At 54.5% G+C, this 23887-nt stretch overlaps 1 protein-coding gene across 1 annotated transcript; it reads right to left on the bottom strand.

Moving 5' to 3' along the window:
• Positions 1–1443: 1443 nt before the first annotated feature.
• On the bottom strand, positions 1444–13087 carry WNT5B (Wnt family member 5B; the record flags this gene model as incomplete). The annotated part of the gene is made up of 4 exons (XM_079715741.1): positions 1444–1902; positions 6747–7039; positions 11706–11953; positions 13002–13087. 4 exons carry the CDS (start codon positions 13085–13087, stop codon positions 1444–1446), a joined length of 1086 nt encoding a protein of 361 aa, XP_079571867.1.
• Between the last annotated feature and the right edge of the window lie 10800 nt (positions 13088–23887).

The raw sequence follows: 23887 nt of genomic DNA, 5'->3' as shown, positions 1-23887 counted from the left end.
AACGTAAAACTGATGTCTTTTGTGGCTTCTGGCTCGCTGGACAGCCTGTCTCAGTGTCTCTCCCAGAAACTCCCGCCTTTTCTAGGGTGCCTGAGCTCTGCCTTATTCTCTCCTGTCCCAGATACTCCAAAACTGAAGTTCTGGCCCCCAAACCGGACATGGCAACACGGAGAAGCCAGCAGAGGGCATCCCCAACGCCTGTGGTCACCAAGGACCCAGGAAGACTGGTGGGAGGTAAAATGCGGAAGGGGAGGAGGAGGTACATGTGAAGTTTAACCCTAAGTCTCTGAATTCTGTTCAGAGCAGTGATATTAACGGCCATCATTTAACACTGTGTTGCCCTTGGGGAGAAGGCGTGCATGCACGCGTCACCTTATGAATTCTCACAATGTCCCCCTGTCCCTGAAACACCAGACTAGGGCTCTGAAACGTCTCCATTCTCTTGCCCTCTTCCATGCGTGCACCGTGTAGCAGGGTTCCAAGGATCAGGTCGAAAATAAAAGGACCCATGAAACATAACCGTGTGTCCAAGTAAGGAAAGAGAAACTTCAGTGGAGAGTGTTTAATGTCAGAGGGAAACTACATCTGGGGCACAGGTGAAGAGCCCGCAACAGGCTGGCCGAGCACGGCCGCACCTGCCCCAGCTTCCCGCAACGGGGAGGGCCGGCAGAATCATCAGAGCGTCCGCTCCCTGCGCGGGGGCACGGTGCCATCCGCCCTCTCCAGTCACCACCTGGCTTTCTGCAGCTCGGGCACAGAGAGTCCATGTCTTTCCTGACACATCAGATCAAACGACCCCTCCCTCCTGGTGCAGGAGCCAGTGAATTGCGGAGGAAAAGTAATTCTCGCTGGAAAGGCAGGCCCCGGAGTCTGGGGAGGAGCTGTCCCCCTGTGGTCCCCAGAGACGGCGTGGGGCCTGTCCTCTTTCCTGTAACTGTGGATTCTGCAAGTACGCACACGGACGAAAGTGCAAGGAGGCACTGGGACTCTCATGGAACCAGTCGGTGTTCTGGACGAGACCCGGAAGATGCCAGGCGTGAGGCTGGGTTCCCGCCACTCCACGGGGCCGCCTGGCCCAGAGGCCAGGGTCGCAGGGCAGTCACCCGCCCAGCAAAGACTCCAGACATCATCAAGTTCCCCCTCCAAGCACCACCTCTGTCCTCAAGGCCGCGGTGGGTAGACGGGGAACATTCCCAAGCCCCTACCTCTTGAGACTCCCCACCAGAGGCGGGGACAGAGCCCTTTTCCCACCCACTGGGAGCAGAGAACCAGCAAAATCCAATCCTCCAAGATTTCCAGCGTCTCTTAAATAGGCTTTTCCTTTCCGTTTTCTTCCTTCAATTATTTACCATCCATCCTTTTCTTTATAGAAATATAAAATAGATTTATATAGATTTATATCCTATAGACTCTGTGCGGCAGCGCGGAGGAGAGCGGCCCTGGCTACTTGCAGACGAACTGGTCCACGACCTGTGTGCACTTCTTGCAGCGGACGAAGCAGCACCAGTGGAACTTGCAGTGGCAACGCTCGGTCTGCACACTCTTGAACTGGTCGTAGCCGCGGCCGCAGCACATGAGCGCGCAGCCGTCCAGGCCCTCGGACGTCTTGTTGCACAGGCGGCCCTGCGTGCCCAGCGAGCCCGTGCTCTGGTCGCGCAGGCAGTAGTCCGGGCTGGGGTCCACGTAGACCAGGTCCTCGGGGGTGGGCTGCTTGAAGCGGCTGTTGACCAGCTCCAGCTTGCCCCGGCGGGTGATGCGCATGGCAGCCGCGCTATCGTACTTCTCCTTCAGCTGGTCCCCCACCTTGCGGAACTCCGCCAGCTGCAGCCAGCAGGTTTTGAGGCTGCAGGACCCCGAGACGCCGTGGCATTTGCAGGCCACGTCTGCCGTCTTATACACAGCCTGCGAGGAGAGGGGGAGGAGAGAGAAGGGGATGAGAAGGCACATCCCTGACGGAAGATGCCCGGAGGCTGGCTAGGGCGAGTGCAGGAGAGGGCCGGCAGGGTGCGTGTGCGGAGGGCCGGTTTTCCAACCGAGTCCAGAGGTCTTTCCAGGTTGAAAGTGGATAAAAGGAACAGCACATAGAAGACTTCTGGGGAGGTGACGGCCACGTCTGAGTCACTACCAGGATGGCACACTTGCCCTTTTTGTTACCCATTTATTATCACCTGAAATTTGTCACAAGAAATGTGTCATCGTTACCAGCAAGGAAAAAAAAAAAAAAAGGCTATTTCTATCTTGATCAAAGTCTCAAACAAATAAAAACCAACAACATGAGTCTAGCTTTTACATGATATGGAGCCCAGTCCAGAAAAAAGAATCAGCCGTACCGGGAGCCTATAACAGAGACCGCTGGCACGGCCCTGGCTAGCCGAAAGCTATCCACAATCCTGTCAAGTCCCCTAAGAATCAGACGGTCCCTTTTTCTGTGTTAACAGTTGGTCACTAGCTCTACAGAGTCTTCGGAGCCTCACCATAAGCCACAGCACATTTGTGACAAGACACCCCCTGGGAGTGGCTGGGATGCAGGGGAAGGGCAGGCCCTCTGCGATGGGAGAGTGGACCCGTGGGTTCATCTTCGGGCAGATGTCTTGGAAAACAAATCCACCCAGAAGTCACTGAACCACAAACATGGGAGGGGACCTGAACGTGGGCTACTCCAAATCCAAATGGAAAAGCAAGAGCAGACCAGAAAGCTGCTTACAAAGTGCCTTTCAGCGAAAGCATACGGATGCATTGTGTCAGCTAGCCCTGGCAGCCGGCCCAGAAGTGCAGATGGCAGGATAAAGATGCAGGTCCACCGCCCAACATTTTCTTCTGCCACAGCTATTGTCACCGACGCAGGCCGGACGCATTTGTCAAGGGTTTCTCTCGGCTTTCTTTTCAAGAGTCCCCAGATTGTGTCTTTATTCAGCACTGTGGCCGGGACCACTGCAGGTGCAAGAGAGAGCTTCAGCTGCATCTGCTCATATTACTCCTGTCCAAACTCTTCCTGATTTTTTTCTGGTACAGAACTATTCCCACTATTTTAGGGTGGAGAAACTGTCGCTCTACATGAGGCTCAATAAGCTGTGCAAGGGCCACCCAGGAAGGATTGCTCACCAAACTTGGGGCTTAAAAATGGATTAGGGTGGAGAAGTCAGACAGGCCCCTCCCCAAGGTTAAAGGCACCAGCACTTGGCTGGCAGCTCCAGGCCAAAGGCAGAAAGGAACTGACACCCCATTCCGACAGGGACTTCAAAGACGGGGCCCGCAATCGTCCTCTGGCGCAAATCCCCCAGGTCTGAGCTGGAGCCTGACATTCCTTGGAAATGGTCCTTGGTTTAGAGAGGGATGTCAGGCAGCTGGTGCTGTTAGAAGGAGGAAACATTAAGGGCCTAAAACTGTGTACCCGACGCTGAGTGACTGGGGGTGAGGGGTGGATAAGCATCTCCACGGGGAGATTTGGGAGGGACAGGAATTTTAGTAAAACAAATCCGGAAGGGAGAGCGTCACTGACCCTCACTATTTAGACGTCCATTCCACCTTCTTCTAGGAAGAAAGACACCGTAGAGACGGTAATGTTTGTGTTTTAAATATTTTACTGTTGCTAATATACAGATGCTCCTCTTGCAAGAGAAGGAGGTTGGTGATTTTGGCCCTTGCTGCGAACTGAAAAAGCAAGAGAATGTTTTAAAATTTTTCTTAGGTCTACATCTCACCCCCTGGCAGAGCCCTTTGCCCCTCTCCTGCATCTAACGGCGTGACGGAGCTTGGTCACTGGCAGGAATGCCACAAGGACGAGGCAGCTTTCATCTGGAAAATGCTCAGAGGCCCTTGAGTGACAAGGCAGTATCAACCCACCGCCCCTGGCTTCAGTATTGTAAAACAGGGTCACTAGAGGCTCTCAGAGGCCAAGAGAAATTTCTTGCAAAGTATGCCCGAGATTTACTCTGTGGTCAAGATGTCAGATCCTAGATATCCTACCCTTTAAAAAGATCTGGTTGTAAACTACCGGTCTGGGGCATTTTCAATGCCGGCCACCGCTTAGTCCTTCCTGAGGAAGGTTCTGTGTAGGTGTCAGGAGGTGGGAGGTGATTGATGGCGAGTCCTGCTCCTTGGAGGGGGGATAAGAGGATAAGACAGAGAGAGGGACAGAGACTCCCCACCTGGAGCAGATGGAGGCCGGGGAGAGATAAAGGGCTGTGCAGAGGTGAGGAGACTGCAGGAAGATAGAGGAAGCCAGGGAGGGGGTAGGACAGGCTGATGGAAGGCGCAGCCGAGATAAGGGCTGGAAAAAGCAAACAAACAATTAAGGGTGAAGAAATGAGGAGCCAGCAGAAGTGGGGCCGGATGAGGACGAGCGCCTGGGCACCTCCGCATCTGCCCCGGGGCCCCAGGCACGGCTCCGAGCAGAGACAGGAAAGCCTTCCTGAATTTGACCCTCTTGCTAGGAGGCGACGGGGAATTTTCCCTGCACTGTCACGTGCAGAGGTCCCAGGGCACCCCTCTCCTCAGGAGCTGGAGGAAGCAAAGTCTAACACCTCAGCCAAGTCCGCAAGGTTCCACGGCGCTTCAGATGCAGAGACTGCCAGCCACGGGGGATGGGAAAGATTGTGGGAGTCCGTGGTGTTTGAACTGGGATCTCGAAAAATGGGTAGAATTTGAGCATTCAGGAGATAAAGCGAAGACCCTGACCTTTTTTTTTTTAATCAGTCTCTCACGGTTAGACTCCCAAAGACTGGCAAACAGAGAGGAAGTTGTGGGAGACTGAGGCAGCTCCACAGATGCCCTCAGAGCAGAAGAGTTCTGGTCTCTCCACCCAGATTTATAGCACAATAGCCACGGATCAGAGCGACGGCCCGAACTCCTGACACGCCACAGCTGACCACCCATATCTGACTAAACAAAACTAGCCTCTGGACCTGGGCTCTGCAAGGAAGATGCTGGGCAATGAGCAATTCTAATTTTGACTTGATGTCACGCTAGTGATGGTGATAGGTTTACACACGGGTACCACGTTCTACCAGTACCACAGGATGCTAAGTCATAGAAAGGCATTTCCAACCCCCTTTGTTCGATATGTGCTCCTATGAAACGAGCTAATTTTTTTTTTTTTTTTTTTTTTTGCGGTACGCGGGCCTCTCACTGTTGTGGCCTCTCCCGTTGCGGAGCACAGGCTCCGGACGCACAGGCTCAGTGGCCATGGCTCATGGGCCCAGCCGCTCTGTGGCATGTGGGATCTTCCCGGACCAGGGCATGAACCCGTGTTCCCTGCATCAGCAGGCGGACTCTCAATCACTGCGCCACCAGGGAAGCCCACGAGTTAATTTTTAAAGAAATTACTATATTAACACTTTTTAGAATTATATCCATATCCTGAATCACCAATGAACCAACATTAAATTTCTGAATTTACTTCTCCTCCAGAAACTGCTGCTCCTGTTTTGTCGTTAGCTCATCTTTGGCCTCACTAAGTACCTTGCTGGGCCCCGAGCCCGGGCTTGACACAGACCTGAGTGTGGACAGCTCTCCCAGAGAGAGGTCTGTGTAGTTTCCTGAGAGGTCCATGGCCCCGGCCCTTTGCCAGGAGGGCCTCCTGCCACCCAGCACTTGGGCCTCAGACCTCTGTCCAGGGAGATCTGGACGCACATCCACAGTGGACGCCTGAAGAGTGGAAGACAGAGCTTCTGGCTGAGCGAGGCCTCCCGTCGGTAGCAGAGGCAGACCCCGTCGGGGCAGAGCCTGCTCAGGAGAGAGGAGCAGGCCATGTGCTCAGACATGGGGGCCTCCTGAGCAGGTGCTGGCAGATGAGGCCCGAGCTCCCCGCACCTGTGCAGGAAGCCCAGAGCCCTGGCCCAGGTGTGCTCTGCACAAACAATAAACTCAGCTCTCCCCAAATCTACATTTTAGTCTCCACTGAAATTGAGGCTCAGAAGACCCTCGCCTCTTACATGAGATTGATGAGACTGGGCCTTCAAAGGATGGTTGCCTTCCACACTTCCGCTTAGGTTAAAGCACCCAAGTGTGTTTGCCATCAGTACTGAAGTGTGCTTTTGGACTGGGTCTCGGGATATGCATGATGGCAGCCCTGAAAAGTCGGCTGTGCTTTACCTGAGCCTCTAACAAACCACAAACCCTAGACGAGGTCTGATGGCCTAAACTTCCAATCATCCTAGCTGTTCAAATGCCACAGGAGGGGCAGTCAAGACAAGAGGTGTCTGGGATTCTGATGATGAGGCTGCACCTGAGTCCTACAGGCACGGATGTCCTGTGGAGAAGTAGATAAGGCTAAAAGAGTGACAGCTGCGTGTGTCTCGTGGGAAATGGAGCCTTTGGAAATCAAGGATGAGTTCCACAGTGTGGGAATCTAGGTCAGCATCGTAAGAATCTCTGTGGTCCGACTCAACCCCTTCCTGGACCAGCCGCCATCGCACAGCAGAGCCCAGGAACAGCCGATGGTCTGTCTGCGGGGGTGGGGTTCTTCATCTGGGTGTGTGTGGGGGCGGGGCCCTCCATCCAGGTGTGTGTGTGGCAGGCCCCCCCCCGTCCAGGTGTGCATGTGGGTGGCGCCCCCTGTCCAGATGTGCTTGTGTGGCGGGGCCCCCTGTCCAGGTGTGTGTGTGGCAGGCCCCCCTGTCCAGGTGCGCTTGGAGCGGGGCCCCCCGTCCAGGTGTGCATGTGGGCGGGCCCCCCCCCCCCCCCGGTCCAGGTGTGTGTGTGGGCGGGGCCCGCCGTCCAGGTGCGCGTGGGGCGGGGTCGCTTACCCTCCGGCCGGCCTCGTTGTTCTGCAGGTTCATAAGCACGCGGCCCTGCTCCTCCGAGCCCTTGGCGAAGTTCTTCTCGCGCTCGCGGGCGTCCACGAACTCCTTGGCGAAGCGGTAGCCGTAGTCCACGTTGTCGCCGCAGCCGCCCCACAGCCAGTCCCGGGGCAGGTCCTTAGGCCGTGCGGCCCGGCTGCAGCCGCACGTGGACAGCTCCCCCTCGCGGCAGGCACGGCTAATGGCGTTGACCACCCCGGCCGCGCTCACGGCGTAGGTGAAGGCCGTCTCCCGGCTCCCTGCGGGTGGACAGGAGACGGGTGAGGCCCCTGCCCCCTGCCACCCCGCCAGCCCGCACCCCGGGAGGGGGCACCTCTCCCTGCCGAGGCCCCCCGGGGTTAGAAAGCGCCCTGGACTAGGAACCGAAGTTCCTGGACTCGTCTGCCCGTGAGCCCCTTCAGCCCCGACCTGCACCTCATCCCTTACGGAGAGGTCACCCCGGCTGTGCCTTCCTAGGAGGCCGGCCTGAGTGGACGGGAGGGGGGGCATGGAGGCACTGGTGGACCAGGTGGCACGGCCGGAACGAGACTGGGCACAAGTCATGGGACCCACGGTGCAGCTCTATCCTGGCAAACACGTCTCCCTCACAGGTCTGTTGCTCACCCTCCACGAGTCACACGTCTGTCTTTTTACGCCTGCGTTATCTAGCTGGACAGCGGCCGAGACCAGGAGTAGAAATGAACTAGGATGACAACATCCAGAATCGTCTGAGCCGTTTCCCTCTGTCCCCCGAGGTCCACACTGCCTCCCAACCCGACCGTACTGGGGGACCACCTCCACGGACACTCAGCACGGTCTTTCTAAATATCCAGATCATTTCCTGTAAAAAATCCAAACTGTATACTTTCTTGCTATAGTGAACCACTTAAGAACCCATATGATGGATGTCCTACTTCAATAAAAACGTTGATAAAAAAATAATACTCAGCCACCAGGGACATGCAAATCAAAATCACAAGACATCACTTCACACCCACGAGGATGGCTATAATCAAAAAGGCAACTAATGACAAGTTGATGAGGATATGGAAAAACCGGAACCCTCATGTGTTGCTGGTGGGGACGTTTTAAGGCACAGCTGCTTTGGAAAACAGTCTGGCAGCTCCTCAAAAGGTTAAATGTAGAACTACCATATGACCCAGGAATTCCACTCCTAAGAGTAAGTATATCCAAGATAAATGAAAACATATGTCCACAGCAAAGCTAGTAAGTGAATGTTCGTCACAGCATTATTCATAATACCCAAAAAGTGGAAGCAACTCATATTGTCCATCAGTGAATGAATGGGTGAACAAAGGGTGGCATTATCCACGTGATGGAATATTATTCAGCCATAAAAGGTAATGAAGTGCTGCGGACAGGCTACAACATGGTTGAACCTTGAGTTATTATGGTAAGTGAGCCACTTGGCATTTTGTATCTGTATTTTTTTTTTTTTTTTTGCGGTAGGCGGGCCTCTCACTGTTGTGGCCTCTCCCCTTGTGGAGCACAGGCTCCGGACACGCAGGCTCAGCGCCATGGCTCACGGGCCTAGCCGCTCTGCGGCATGTGGGATCTTCCCAGACCGGGGCACGAACCCGTGTCCCCTGCATCGGCAGGCGGACTCTTAACCACTGCGCCACCAGGGAAGCCCTGTATCTGTATTGAACAGACACAAAAGGCCATGTATTGTATGATCCCGTTTATATGAAATGTCCACAATATGAAAACTCATAGAGACAGAAAGATTAGTGCTGTCTAGGGTTTGGGGAAGAGGGAGAAGAGATGGAGAGTGACCACTTGTGGGTGTGCAGTGTCTCTATAGGGCTGTGAAAATGTCCTGAGATTAGAGGGTGGTGATGGTTGCACAATCTGGTGAATATACACTGAACTGTACACTTCAAAATGCTGAAGTGTACCACATGTGAATTACATTCAGTAAAGCTGTTATGAGAAGTGATAACTACTACTCGTATAGACTCAGGTATGGAGGGAGGGGAGGCATTCTTAGCAGGGAACTGAGTGAGACTCAGTCCTGATCTCAGCGCTTAAACCAGGCAGGACCTTCTGCTCCCCACGCGCCCTCTCTTCTGAGCCTCCAAGGTCAGGGGTAGCCGTCCCACGATCCTGTCTTGGCAGGTGGTGAGGAAGGCAGTCTGCAGTCACTGCACCTGGCCCTACTTCTGGATGGTCTAGGCACAGCACAGGGAAGTTTGCAACCAGAACAGACAGGGCAAGTCAGTTTTTCTCCAGTAACCAGGGGTCAGGAGAAGCACCAGGAAAAACCAGGTGACGTGGGAAGCCACACTCATGATTCAGCCCTCGGGACTGATGTTTGAGCCAGTGTGAACCACAGCCAGAGACAGGATCTATGGGTCTAGGGAGTTAGACTATGCGAGCCCCCAGGACGGTACGATGGCCAAGGGGTCTTAGGGAGGAGGGCCTGAGCACCCCTTTGAAGGAGTCATGCCTGAGAAGTCTCCCTAAAACAGTTCCTCAACCCCCAACCTGGCATCCAGGGACAGGGAGGAGAGTCTGAAGCCGGGCCCAGATCTACACTCCATCCGCTGTGAGCATCGCTTTTACAACATGCCTTGGAGAATCGGGTTGGGTTCCCAAGGCCACCCACTCCATCTTTTTAAAATGACTCTAATCACCAGAATGTTCTTTCTCAGAGTAAGCTGAAAGATGCCTCCCTATAACTTCCCTCTTCTGGAGCTAATCCCTCTTCCATCTGACAGCCCTTCAGGATTTGAAAACAACGACTATGCCTTTTATGTTTTCTCTTTTCCAAGCTACATATGTCTGATTTCTTCCACCACCGTTCTTTTCTTTAGCAAACACGCTTTGCAGAGCTGAGTCACCCCTCTCAGAACTGCCTTTTAAAAGAACGTTCCTGCAGCTGAGCGTGTAATCCTGCAGACGTCAGGGCTCTGAGGGTCCAGCCCACCATGTAGTTGGATCCTGGTCTGTCCCGATGAATCCCCTCAGGATCCCCCGTGGTCACTCTGTCTCCTTTGGTTGGGGGCATCACTCGGCCCTGAGTGCAGGCAGCTCTGCCTTCCTGGGGCAGCACGTGGGCCTCAGGGAAGCCTAAGGACAGACCTCGTGCTGCTCTCAGCAGCAGAGAACTGGGGGCGTCTCTATATGTGAAACAATACAGAGAGGATAAAGGCTGATAAACCAGCAGCCAGGGAGCTCCTGAGAGGTCGTGCATCTTCCCAGGCCACAGAGACAGCAGGACAATATCACATCCTCTGTTCCACAGCTGCCCAGCTACCCGTAGGAGCCTCCCTGGCCTCCAAGCGAGGGGCCTGGTGCCTTCCAGGCCGCTCTGCTGCCCTCTGGTGGTGGATGCTTGCAGTGGCTCAAAGGAAGGAGTCTCAGAAGCCACCCGTGCCAGACCCAGGGAGAGGACTCGCCAGAATGCCTGGGCCCAGCGGGAGGCGGGAGGACAGCTTCCCAGGCAGCATAAGCCTGCAGGGAAGCTGCAAAAGGAGACGGTGAGAATAAGGCAAACAGAGGGGTCCTATTTGTAGCAGAGTAGGGCAGAGACTGGTAGCGTCTGCTTTCACTGGTCACTCCGCCACGCAGACCTGCACCCCATGGAGTTTCTGTTCCCGACACACCTTCTTCCCTAAAGCAAAGCCGCACTTTGGGGCCTTCAGGCAACAAAATTACATGAAAAGGATCTGGCCGACGTCAGGCATTCACTAGGTCCCAAAGAGATATTAGTTCCCTGACAGTGATTAGGGGATGCCTCTCTCTACACCCGGGCCATCGTAGTTTCCTCACCTGAAACCCAGCAGGCAGGGAGGAGAGTGGCTAACCAGGACCCTTACCAGGAAGAAGGCACAGGCACTAGGCTTATTTGAGAGGAAGTGATCAACTATGAATGAATCCCATTTGACCCCCAGGCCTATTGTCTTGGGAAAGTTGCCCAGCAGGACTGTTACAGGACCTCATGAGCATTCCTTTCAAGGACCTTGAGTTGATGCTGAAGGAACAAGAGAGAAGCAAGGTTCAAAGTGTAGTTTCCCTGGACCTCACTTCTCAATGTGGGGCAGGGAGGGAGGGGAAAGGGGTCAGGAGAGGGCGGGGCCTTCGCAAAAGAGGCGCAGAATCCCTGACTCCCCTGGTCCCAGCCTGCTGGAAACCGCAGCCTCAGGGAACTGCAGAATGTTGCCTTTGGGGGGGAAGCTGTTTGGGGAGACTGGGAGCCGGGACGTGGTGCTCTAACACCTTCCTTTTATGGCCCTGGGGATAAGAACCAGTAGAATAGGGCCGGATTTCTCAATTTCTTGCCAGGGAGGGGAGGATTGCATTTCAAAAGGACCTAAAACAATTAGACCCCAGATCACACCTCCATCTGAGCAATAGGGAAGCCAAAGTATCCTCGGCCAGGAGTGGGAGAGGTGCGAGGACAGGAATCCAGGCAGGGGTGGCCCTCTCATCTTCCTCCTTCGGTCTGCCCCTCCCAGCCCTCATTTTCACACACATCCCCTTTCAAATGAAAAAGCCGGGACTGGATCTGGGTCGGGTTAATGACAGCCATCGCCAATTTGGCCCAAAGTTTCTCTCTCTCTCAGTGTCCAAGTGGAAGAGGCAAAACTCTCCAGACACTCAGGGCTGCAATTTTCAGCTCTCTGCCCACAGCTCTCGAGGAGGCCCTGGAGCTGAGACAGGGGTCAGTCGTGGTGGGCGGGCTTCCCGATCCGCTCTCTCTCAGCTTAGACCCCTGCCCCCTGCCCAGAGGGAGGGCCTCTAGGCTGCCTGCTCGGGGCAGGGCGGGAAGCAGAGGGCCAGCTGACCCGGGCACTGGGCGCCAGCAGGCCACCCGAGACCACCCCCTTGCACGCCGGTCCCTGTGGAGCCCTGGCTCCCAGGCCGGGAAGCACAGCTGCTCCAGCCCCACGCCCCGCTCACCTATCTGCATGACTCTCCCGAAGACGGAGGCATCGTCCACGGTGCTGCAGTTCCACCGCCGCTGCCGGAACTGGTGCTGGCACTCCCTGATGCCCGTCCTGGCCCCCTCACCTATGTAGGCCATGTGTTCCTGGTACAGCTGGCACAGCTTCCGCTGGCCGGCGGAGAGCCCAGGGAGCTGGCTGCATACGGGCTGCGCCCCGATGATGAACACCTCAGGCCTCTGCACCGGGTTCATAGCCAAAGACCTGCAGCAAGAGGGCCAGGAGTGAGCGTGGCCCAGGGGCAGCGGCAGGCCTCGTACCGGACACCCTCCCAGGGGGGTTTTCTGCGGGCAGGCCCTGAGCCGGGAGCTTGGGAAGGAAAGTCACCCAAAACCGAGTTCCTGCCTTCAAAGGGAAACTGAGGCACGAACACAGGAGACGCGTGAGATGTCGAGTGCCCGAGACCACCTTGGGCGTCTGGATCCACAGTGACCAGACAGGGAGGAGTGCTCCGAGCTGGGAGAAGCCTTCAGGGGGGATGACCGGAGTGGCCTGCAGGGTGGGCGCGCTGTGCGTGAGGCCGCTTCTCCGCAGAAGGAGCGGCCAGGCCACTGTGGCCCAAGTGCAGGATGTGTGCGGAAAGCAGTCCATTCCTTTCAAGAGAACTGCCCTTAGGCCTTTAAAATCAAAACCAATTTACGTACATGGCCGTATACTCTAAAAGTTTGCACTTCCTTCTCTGCCACACGGCCCCTGCCCCGTAGGGCACTCCCGCTCATCTAGCAGGTATACTAAGGTGCTAAGTCAGAGGGGAAGGCTGTGGTTGTGCCATCTGAGCAAAAATGAGACCAGAGCACGGACCATGCCAAACAGGGGGCGGGGGGCATGCCTGCCATTCCCCTATCCACCTGCCAGCGACAGTCATCTTAACGACACAAAAGGAAGCCACACACGCTCCTGCAAAGGCCTCATCTGGTCTTCAGACTTAGAAACCGGCAATCCTACTCTCCTTGCCCTCACCAGCAGGAAAAAAAAAAAATCAATATTCGTATTGATCCGAGGGCAACCAAAGAGCTGTTTCCAACAAGCCATGGAGACGGAGGAGGTCCAGGGAAAGCGGACTGCGGACAGGATCAGAGAAGAAGCCAAAGGAGCTAATCCTCTCTCCTCAGGGAACCTTTACATAACTCTGGGGGCTCGAGAGAGAAAGAGCTGTGCCCGTTCTCCTGGGGTTGCTGAAAAGGGAACGGCCCCTTCTCCCCTCTCCTATGGCCCAGGGGGCCAGGCTGGGAGGGCTTCAGCCCGCACTCACCACCAGGAGCTGGCCGCGGCCCGAAGCGGGGCCCAGCAGGCGAACAGCGCAGCAGCAGCAGCGAGCAGGGCAGGCAGGCTGGGCATGGTCCGCCCGCGCCCCCGGCAGGGCCCGGGGAAGACCCCGGGGACCGACGGCTTCCGAGACGGGCTCCCTGGAGAGAAGAGGCCAAAGGGAGCAGTCAGTGTGCGACGCAGACCAGGGGGACCAGGAGGGCCTGCTTCCCAGGGAAGGTCCATCTCTCCCCAGCCTCCCGTCCCACCCTCCCCTTCTCACCCTGGGGGTCGCTCCAGCCTGGGGAGCCCTGCTTGGGACACGCTGCTTAAGGAAACAGGACTGAGAGACCAGGAAAGGGAGGAAAGCAAGGCATTTCCAGAGCAGAGCCGCTCCGGGTGGCATTTAGAGAGATGCTTTGGCTGCTGCTATGCACACCTGCCCTCCTTCCAGAACGTCCAAAGAGACAGGACCATCCCATCGGCTCCTCCCAGGGATGTATCTGTTGCGTGGAGCTAAAAACACCTGACGAGTTGATTACCTACAGCCAAACGGGAGCCTTCGCTCTCAATCTGCACCCTTCTCCTGCTAAATGCGTTTTCCAAACCCCAGCCCGAGTCCACTAGGGCAGACAGTAGGAGAAGCGAGGGACTTTTCACTTTCTCGAGCCAACTCCTCTGGGAAATGTACAAGCTGCCCCCAGGCTGTGCCAGCGGTGTCCCCTCGGCGGCCCATGCCTCCTCTGTGCCCTCCAGGAGGGATGGGTTTGCCACCCTCGCATCAGACTGCCTGTTCCCAGAAAACAGCTTTCCCAGAGCCCCTGGAGACAGACGGACCCTGGAGCAAGCCTCTGGCAATCCCACCTCCTCTCCTCCCTGAGCCCCCATCCAGGGCGTGACCACACCCCCAGGGCCCCTCAGCACCCCACCTCAACGAAACCCCCGCCCCCACACTCCGAGACCACCCCCATCTCACCGAGCAGCACAGGGCCTCCTGGCTCTCCGGGAGGGGCCCTGGGTCATCAGCCTGGGAGATATCTCTGTCCCGGGGCCACCAGGAGAGGAAGGTGGCCGAGCAGGGCCCGGGGGAGCTGGGGCACAGCTGTCCCCACCCCCTCCGGGCTTTTCTTCGGGAGGTCTCCGTCGGGGCGGGGGCACCCGCGGGCAGGTGTGTCGGGCTGGTGGGGGTCAGATCAAAGCCCCTTTGTCATGCAGAGCCAGCTCGGAAATGATCCGGCCTGGCGGCCGCCGGCAACACACCCTGCTTTCCTAACAGACCTCGCCTCCTCTGAAGAGGCCCTCCCCCCCATAAATCCTCCCCGTCCCCCAGGGCAGGAGGTCTGTGAATGCACCGACAGGGCCCAGAGATGGAGCAGAGATAGGGCTGGCACCAGAAGCTAATGGCTTTATGGAGGGGAGGGGACCAGGGCCAGAGTGGGAGGACAGGAGAGAAGCTTCAAAGAGTTTCCTTGTGCAAACACCCTCCACCCCACTAGCAGCCCTTCTTGGGGACTGGTGGGCCGGGGCCACTGCCCGTGATCCTCTCCCTCCCCACACCCGCTCCCCGCCGGCCCATCCCCACCACTGGGGAGCTGAGTCCTCTCTCCCAACGGGTGCCACCTCTCATCCCCTGGTCCCTCTCTCTCATTTCTCTGCCACCCTCTCATCAGGCTCCCGTGAAACCTCTCCTGCAAGTCCCAGGTTCACCGGAGGCCACGCTGGGCCCGTTTCCGAGGACAGGAGTCAGAGCGGCTCTGACCGCCCAGCTCCAGCACAGGCGCTAAGGCCACACTTCCCCGAGCCGCTAATCCCGCCCTCGTAAACATCATCCAAGGCGGGAATCACTCGGGCAGCTGTTCCTACCACCCTGTGCTTTCCAGCAAACTCCCGGCTCATTTAAAATATATGTTTTAGGGCTTCCCTGGTGGCGCAGTGGTTGAGCGTCTGCCTGCCGATGCAGGGGACGTGGGTTCGTGCCCCGGTCCGGGAAGACCCCACATGCCGCGGAGCGGCTGGGCCCGTGAGCCATGGCCGCTGAGCCTGCGCGTCCGGAGCCTGTGCTCCGCAACGGGAGAGGCCACAACAGTGAGAGGCCCGCGTACCACACACACACACACACACAATATATATATATATATGTTTTAAAAACTTAGAAAAGGAAAACAAAAGACCCTAGCACGTGTGGTGGCTTCTTTCTCTGCTTTCCAGATGTCCGGCACCTGAAATTGAACACGTGTCCCCAAAACACACACACAGCAGCCCTCAGGACCCGCTCTCTCCCACGGACGGACGTGACCCCCCAGCGACTGGCCTCATTGTCATGGGCAGAATGGAAACGTCTTGCCCCCCCCCGGCCAGGGAGGAAGGAGGCTGTGAGGCCCACAGTTTGGCCGAATGAGCGAGCGGACAGGGCAGGACTAAGCAGGGGGGTGCGTCCAGGGTTTCTCTCTTCAGGGCCAGGGGAGGATGCCACATTCTCAGTCAGGACCCCTCCTGAGGGCCAGAACGAGCTGGTCAGACATCTGCTCTGCCCTCCTGCCGCGTTATTTCATTCATTCAAAATAGTCGTTCGCCAAATGTGTCTTGGGGGCCTGGTTATGTGCCAGAGATACAGCCATGAACAAATAAGTACGTAATATGTCAGGTCCAGTGAACCTCGAGGAAAAATCAAGGAGGGACAAGGATCCAGAATGAGGGTGATGGTTTACCCTATTTAGGGTCCTTGGGGGGAGCATCCCCCAAACCACTGAGTGGCCAGGTGGGGTGTAGCCCTGCTGTACTCGGGTCCCTCTGCGCACGTCCAGGGTCGTTACTGAGACCACTTTACTGTCACAGCCAAAGGGGTGCATATTTGAATTGGGACTTTTCCAGCCACAAGTTTTCTTTCCCTAAGAGGCCGTGTCCACCCCAAGCAGCTGGGAGACCCGGAGAGGGGCTTGGGGGCTGGGGCCCACGCAGCAGCTCCGCCCTTGAAGGGGCGTCTCCTTGCTGTCCACACACCAGAGCAGTGACGCAACAGAAAACCCCACCTGCGGGACAAGCGCCCACCAAGGTCACTGGCTGTTCACAAAACCACCCCTGGCTGCTCAGGACTGGCCTCCCCCAGAGCCCGAGGACTCAAACAGCTTAGGTGTCCCCTAGGAAGTGATGTCACCTCCCACACCTGCCCCTGGCTCCAGATGGGCCCCGCCCCCCGAAACCTACCCAGAAAGAACAGCCTGCAGGGACCCTTTTCTAGGTCGCCACTGGCTACTTCTTACTCTGCGACCCAGCAAGGAGCTGCTGCCTTGTAATTCAAAGTTCATTTGCAATTTTGTTAACAGTCCTGGCACAGCAGGTAGACAAGCTCGGTCCCTGTGTGAACTCCCGGCTGCTGTCCAAGTGCTGCCCTTGGTCCCAGGAGTTCTGCTGGGGGTGGGGGGCGCGTTTACCAGAGCTGCAGGCCTGTGCCTTCCCTCCCCTCCCCGCTATCCCCCCGCCAACCTGGCCACTCCATTTCCACCTCTGCAGAGAAAGGCTCCTCAGGGACCGCAGGACACCCGACGACACCTCCCGAAATGCAGGGGCCTTCATCCCCCTTCCCCGCTTTCCAGGAAGTGCCCTCTGCTGTCTAGCCCACGGGGCTCCAGCACCAGCTTTCCTGCAGCACAGACTGTGCATCATAATGTTCCTCCGGTTGAAAATTCACGGTGGTTCCCAGCCCTTGAGGCCCCGAAACTTCCCAACCTGGCCTCCTTCTACTCCCCAACTCTTTGCCTGACGCTCCCGCCACGGGGTCCCTATTCCAGTCTCCTGCTCTGAGAACAAGCCCTGCTTCCCCACCCAAGACCTCATCCTAATCCTCTGCCTCTCCAGCAGTCAAACCTCAAACGGCTCTCAAGTCCACCACCCAGGTTCACTTCCTCCGTAAAGCTGCCTTTGATGCATCCAATGCCAGGAGGCTCTTTCCACTGACCTGGCGTTTCCTCAGCCCCTGGAGGATGGTGTCCAGCCTGCACACGCTGCCTTAGAACTCCGTGTGTTCCTACACTAGTGGCCCAGTGTTTGCTGAAGGTAGGATGTGCCCCCCCTCCTTCTCCTGGGTGCCCCCTCCTGCCTGCTGTACGTACACCTGTCAATCAACAGCTCCTGATTGATGACCAGTGACAATACCCAATACTAGTGAGCATTTATTAAACACCTTCTACATGCACTGAGCCAAATGTTTTACACCCATGTTCCTCATTTAACCGTCACTAAAATTCTATGATACAGGCTATTTTTATCCTCACTTTGAGCAGGGAAACCACAGGGAACTAAGGCGTGGAGGGGCCCAGGAACTCGGTCCTACAGCGATTGAATGGGAGACCCTGGCTTGGAATCGAGACCTTTCCCCTCCTTCCCAAACACAGGTTAAACACATCACGGACCATCCATCCCTGGAGCAAAGGCCTTCCCTGCTCGGCTTCCCTGCTTTTCACCACTGCCCTCTTACCAAGAGGAAGGCTGTCCGAGGGCAACATCCTGATTGGTAGGAAGTAGCCCCAAAAGCAATGTTTATAAAAAACAGGCCAATTACAAAGTGACTAGTATAAACACACACTCACACACGCAGCCTTGTGGGAGAAAAAAAGCAGACTTTCCCCCCAAACAGAGTGATACATGGCTTGAGAACAGGTCAGGCTGTTTAAAGCTGGAGAAATTAAAATAGAATAATAGGATTTGTTTTTCACTTTTATTTGAAGGATAGTTGATGTATAAGAAATAGAATGATGGTTTTAAAGAGCTGGTGTTTGTTTATGTTGAGATGGGCGATCCCAACCAGGCTGAGAGATGAGGGTCGGGAGACAGACCCTGTGAGGTGTGAGGGGCGCGGAGGCAAGGAGCAGCGTGCTTACGCGAAGAAATGTAAGGCTTGGGGAGAAAGTGGGAAGAAGTTTCAGGTAGCTTGTAACAGGGATGCTGACCAAGGGACTGTGTCTTCGGGAGGAGAAGACCCTACACTCATGGTGGAAAACTGCATTGCCTTTCAACGAATACGGCTGCCAAGGAGCTCTTTCTATTTTATTTATTTATTTTTAATTAATTCATTTTTTTTGGCTGCCCCACACGGTGTGTGGGATCTTAGTTCCCCGACCAGGGATCAAACCCGTGCCCCCTGCAGTGGAAGCGTGCAGTCTTAACCACTGGACCACCAGGGAAGTCCCAAAGGAGCTCTTTTTAAAACTCAAAATTGACCAGAGACTTTTCTGCTTTTTAAAGAAAGGTTCCCCATCTCCTAAAGGATGAAGTCGGAGCTCCTCAACACGTACGCGAGGCCTTTCAAGAGCCCCCCCGGCCAGGCCTCCCACCCTCTCCTGGTTTCCACCCTGCTGGAGGAACCCCCAGCTGTCTGAGGCCTGCCTCCGCCCGTCCCCACGGTTTCTCCCTTTGCACTCCGCTGACCTCAGGACCAGCTTCTCCTCTCTCTGTGCAGGGAAGGCTCCTCTGTCCTTGAGGTCACATCTTCAACTGACCGCCCGCTCCAAAGAAGGCCCCTCCGGCCTCCTCATCCCCAGCTTCCTGTGAGTGCCTGCAGCAGCACTGAACGTAACGTGCAAGAAGCTGGCGTGCTAATCTGTTTATTCGTGGTTTTGTGTCTTTGCTCTGGAAACGATCTTGTTCACCATCTCCTCCCCGTCATTAGGACAGAACCCAACTGAAAGGAAAGAAAAGCCTTCCTTTGCTCTCAAAGGCCTCCACACACTAAGCAGCTCCTTGTCCTCTTATTTGGGAACCACTGTCGGCTGCAGATGGAGATTTCAGACGCCAGCCGTGTCTCTACCTTCTCCTCGGAGACTCGAGCACCATCCAGCGTCTGGAAATGTATAGGGTGCTGCTTCTCCAAGGCACTGTGGTCCAGCAGGGATGACACACCTACTCGAGAGGCGGGACGGATCAGCCCAAGGACGACCACGTCAGGATGCAGAGTTGGAGAGGGACAGAGAAGAAGGACAGCACCGAGCAATGCGCTCTGGTCAAAAGGAAAACTTCAAGCTGCTTTTGCAAGGGTCCGAGAGATACTGCAATAAAGAAGGAGTGCGATCATTTCCAATGTACTCAGAACGATTCTTGTTTGTTAAAGTTACGAGTCTCTCTGAAATCTGATATGGAATCCCCACTGAGCATCTGACATCCGTGGTCCAGGGAAACTCCCATGATCACATGCTTCTAGTTTCTTAGGGGGGTCAGTCACCTTTTGACCACGAAATAATGGTTGGGTAAGTCTTCTTAGACAGAGAGGAAGTACAGACGTGAAGATACTGATTGGCTACGCCTCTTCCTTGCCATCCTGCCTGTTCTCTGTCCTCCAAGTCTCCTCCTGCATCCAGGCCTGAAATCTTGGTGTCCTTCATGACCCCTCCCTCACCCATACCCTCCATGTCAAAGCAACTGTCAAGGCGTCTTGACTGTGACTCCCTAATACTTTAAAAATGTATTCCTGACTCTCCATTGCTACTGCCATACTCTGAGCTACTACAAGAGCCTGCTAACTGCCCTCTTCCCTCCAACATATTGTGTCTTATACCCCGTCTCATCTACTGAATGACTGAATGAATTCCTTCCGCACGCAGTCCTCCAACTTCCAAGGTAACAGCTGGTTACATGTTTCTCGAAATATGGTCCCCAACTAACAGCATGAGCATCGCTTGAAAACCGATTAGGTACCGAGATTCTCAAGCTCCACCCAGACCTACTGAATCTGAAACTCTGAGGGTGGTGCCCAGCAATCCATTTTCACAAGCCATCCGGTGGGTCTGATGCCCAAGAAAATGTGAGAACCACTGTCATAGAACCATCCATAGTAATACGTAGCAAATTAAAGCATGAAGTCTTTCAAATAACATATATACGTATGTATGTATGTATGGATGGATTTTAATGGCAAATTTCTACATGAAATGCCTGGAACGAGTGGCTCCTCCCCTGGGGGCTAAAGATATCTGGAGACCACAGAACCACAGAACATGCAGACCAAGCACTGTCTCCAGAACGAGTAAATATGTCCACGTACTTCCACTCTGACAGTCTACGTATAGGTACATCCTTGTAATTAATAAAATACTTATTCACTTAAAAGTGCTACTGATGACTGTGGTGATGCTAGTATATGACAATTCAAGTAATATATTAAAACCATTGAATTATACACTTTAAATGGGTGAATTATACGGTATGTGAGCTATATCTCAATAAAGCTGTGACATTTTAAAAACATGTTCCGGAAGACACAGCAGTTCCACTCTCCTGGAGGAATCTGCCCATGTGCACACCAGAATATGTGTCAAGACTAGAACAGCCTCAAACTGGAAATAACACGCATGTCCATTATAGTTTATTACACGGTATTGAGTAGAGTTCCCTGTGCTATACAGTAAATCCTTGTTGGTTATCTATTTTATAGACGGTGGTTTGCATCTGTTAATCCCATACTCCCAATGTGTCCCTCCCCACCACCTTTCCCCTTTGGTAACCAGAAGTTTATTTTCTAAGTCGGTGCATCTGTTTCTGTTTTGTAAATAAGTTCATTTGTACTATTTTCTAGATTCCACATGTAAATGATGTCCTATAATATCTGTCTTTCTCAACACAGATATTTTTAAATGGGAAAATACCTAATGATTGGAGGGAATCTTTATATACTATCTCAGTGGAAAATATAACTATTTTGTCTCCTGGGGCACATAACTTTTTTTTTCTTACTTAAAAAAGGGTCCTCACACTTAAAAAGAAACCTCTGCCTTCAGTGAACGTTGGAAAATTTAGGTACAGAGACAGCTGGCTGGAGGGCAGGTGGGGCTGGCAGGGAGGGAGGGGCTCAGGGGGTTCAATGCAAACCACGTGGGCTGGTTACACAAGCACAAGGCCTGGACCAGCCATGCAAGAAACAGCAGCTACCTCGACCACTCGCTCCAGGAAAGAGGACCCGGCAAAATCTCCTCTATCTCTCCTTTTTTTTTGGTGTGGGGGGGTGGTCCATAATTGCTATTTAGTCCTGTAGCTAGCTGTTTCTCCGGCGTGCATTTCTCTCCATAGACATTTTCCTCTTTAAAATATTTTCTTAAGGAGAGACCAGAGATTAATGCAATGATGAACCCAGACTTTATCAGAAAGTTCCATAGCCTCCTACAGAGTGCCCTGGTGACTGTTCTCCTTCTCAGCTCAGGTAAGGCAGCCTCAGCAAGTTCTCCCACGGGTCCCTCTCCGTCCCTGGGTCTCTCTCTACTTCTTCCTTCTAAGCTTGGCCCAGTGAACCCTCTCAGGCTTAAGGCATACAGCATTCCTTTTGGGGATATTTCTCAACAGTTGGTGGAGATGCAAATAAGTACGTTTTGGGTTTTTTTGGAGGGGGAATCCCAGCTCCACCATCTTACTCTTTGCAGCCCCTTGGGAAGCCTTATCTCGCAAACACTGTGTCGTTTCTCCTGTGTCTCTAGCTTGCAGGACAAATCACGTCTCGGGGGTGAGGTGAAGGGTAGAGAGTGGGTAGGAGTGGTGAGGTTTTAACTGTGGCCTTTCAGAGAAATGCAAACTGTCCTTCCCCAGAAATGAGTCTGTCCTTCACAGTGATAAGTTTGCCACAGTGACAAACTTCCCACTGCTTGGGAAGGAGAGGGCAAACCCGCCCCAACTGTGGCACAGGGTGTCAGCACACACAACCGGATCCTGAGACCACACCGCTGAAGACCAGTTCTTTTCTTTTTTTTTTTTTTTTATGGCTGCGTTGGGTCTTCGTTGCTGTGCCAGCTTTCTCTAGTTGCGGCGAGCGGGGGCTACTCTTCGTTGTGGTGCACGGGCTTCTCATCACGGTGGCTTCTCTTGTTGTGGAGCACAGGCTCTAGGCACACGGGCTTCAGTAGTTGCAGCACACGGGCTCAGTAGTTGAGGCTCTAGAGCGCAGGCTCAGTAGTTGTGGCGCACAGGCTTAGTTGCTCTGCGGCATGTGGGATCTTCCCAGACCAGGGCTCGAACCTGTGTCCCCTGTGTTGACAGGCGGATTCTCAACCACTGCACCACCAGGGAAGCCCTGATGGAGGTGGTGGTTGAACTTGTCCCTCAGAGGACGGGCAGGATTCCCACGGGTGGACATGGGAGGGGGAGGCCTTCCCACCGGACGAAGGTCAGAAACACGTAACGCATTTTGAGAGTGACAAGAACATCATATAACAATTTCATGTCCAAAATTCAACTGTAGAAAACACAGAATGAGAAAGAGAGAGAGAGAGAGAAAACCCAAATTCAAAGAAAAACAAAAGTCATCAATTCCTGGCAAGGCGGGCTCCCTCATCCTGGGACCACCTGACTGAAGACCCCAGGACACCCCCCACTCCAGGAGTCTGGGCCTCTGTCTGCAATCTGCAGGACACCCAAGACACTCCAGCAGGAGAGAGGCAACATCAGATCTGCATTCAGGAAGGCTGGTGATGTTTGCTGTTTGTGGAGTGACAGCCCAGAGCTTGGGGCCCAGCTGGGAGGGCCGACCCCGCAGGAACACAATGAGGGCAGAAGGAGAAGCTTGTCAGCCCGCGTGGGCAGGACGGGAGGAGGTATGATCTGTGTTACTCAGCCGTGAGGGTGGCAAATGTCAGGAGTGGGGACCAGCCACCAGCACAGGCCCTCAGACCGCTTGCCTTCGGTCACGGCTGAACTGAAATTAAGAATACTGATGGGGGCTTCCCTGGTGGCGCAGTGGTTGAGAGTCCGCCTGTCGTTGCAGGGGACACGGGTTCGTGCCCCGGTCTGGGAGGATCCCACATGCCGCGGAGCGGCTGGGCCCGTGAGCCATGGCCGCTGAGCCTGCGCGTCGGGAGCCTGTGCTCCGCAACGGGAGAGGCCACAACAGTGAGAGGCCTGCGTACCGCACGCACACACACACACAAAGAATACTGATGGGAGAGGACTTCCCTGGCGGTCCAGTGGCTAAGACTCTGCGCTCCCAGTGCAGGGGGCTGGGGTTTGATCCCTGGTCAGGGAACTAGATCCCACATGCCGCAACTGAAAAAAAACAAAGATCCTGTGTGCTGCAGCTAAGACCCGGTGCAGCTAAATAAATAAATAAAAATTAAACAAAATACTGATGGGAGCATGTCTGCACGTGGCTTTGGGGAGAGCTCACGATTGTCATGCTCTTCTCCAAGGCTACATCGGGTGGTTGGGGAAGGTTTGATCTCCACTGGATCCGGCCATCTTGTAAACATGTCCTTGACCCGAGAGAGGCACCACAACTGAAAACACAAATGGCCTAAAGTGTGTATACACCTACGAGGAGTCAGCAGCGATGCATTTATTAAAATCAACAAAAATGATAGCTAATCGTAGAAATAAGTATTAATAACTTCTGCATCCCTGGGTACCTATGCATTTATTTGCTGAGATGTTACTTCACCCCATACGACACCTTCCCACTTGGGACCCTCACAGCTATTCGTGGCAGAGCTCACGGGCTGGTCACACGGCTCGATCACATTTTCCAGCGCTCAGATGTCCTAAAATGGTCATAGGACTGAGCTCTTCCTCGTGGAATGTCAGAAGAAATGATGTCGGCAACTCCCGAGTCTGGCCCATGAAAACCCCCCACAAGCTGTACCCCTTGCTCCCTGCTTCTTCCAGCCTCATGTGGACAAGCACGGCAGGTTCAAGGTGGACTAAAGCCAGAGTCACAGACAGAAGAAGCCCAGGTCCTGGAGTCGCTGCCTGGAGAGCTGCTGGCCAATAACGAACATGCATTTTGGTTTTCACAGGGGCTAGAAATGAACTTCTACAATTTTAGAGCTGATTTACAGCTGGCACTTGTTCATGACAGGAGCTAGTATGAGCTTGACTAACACCAACTCTCACAGCCTATCCTACTTTGTATTAGACTCATGTATAGAC

Source organism: Hyperoodon ampullatus (genome assembly GCF_949752795.1).
Source record: "Hyperoodon ampullatus genome assembly, chromosome: 11".
NCBI classification, from domain to species: domain Eukaryota; kingdom Metazoa; phylum Chordata; class Mammalia; order Artiodactyla; family Ziphiidae; genus Hyperoodon; species Hyperoodon ampullatus.
The sequence above is the reverse complement of the archived record's forward strand: the minus strand, read 5'-3'. Positions and strand labels throughout refer to the sequence as shown.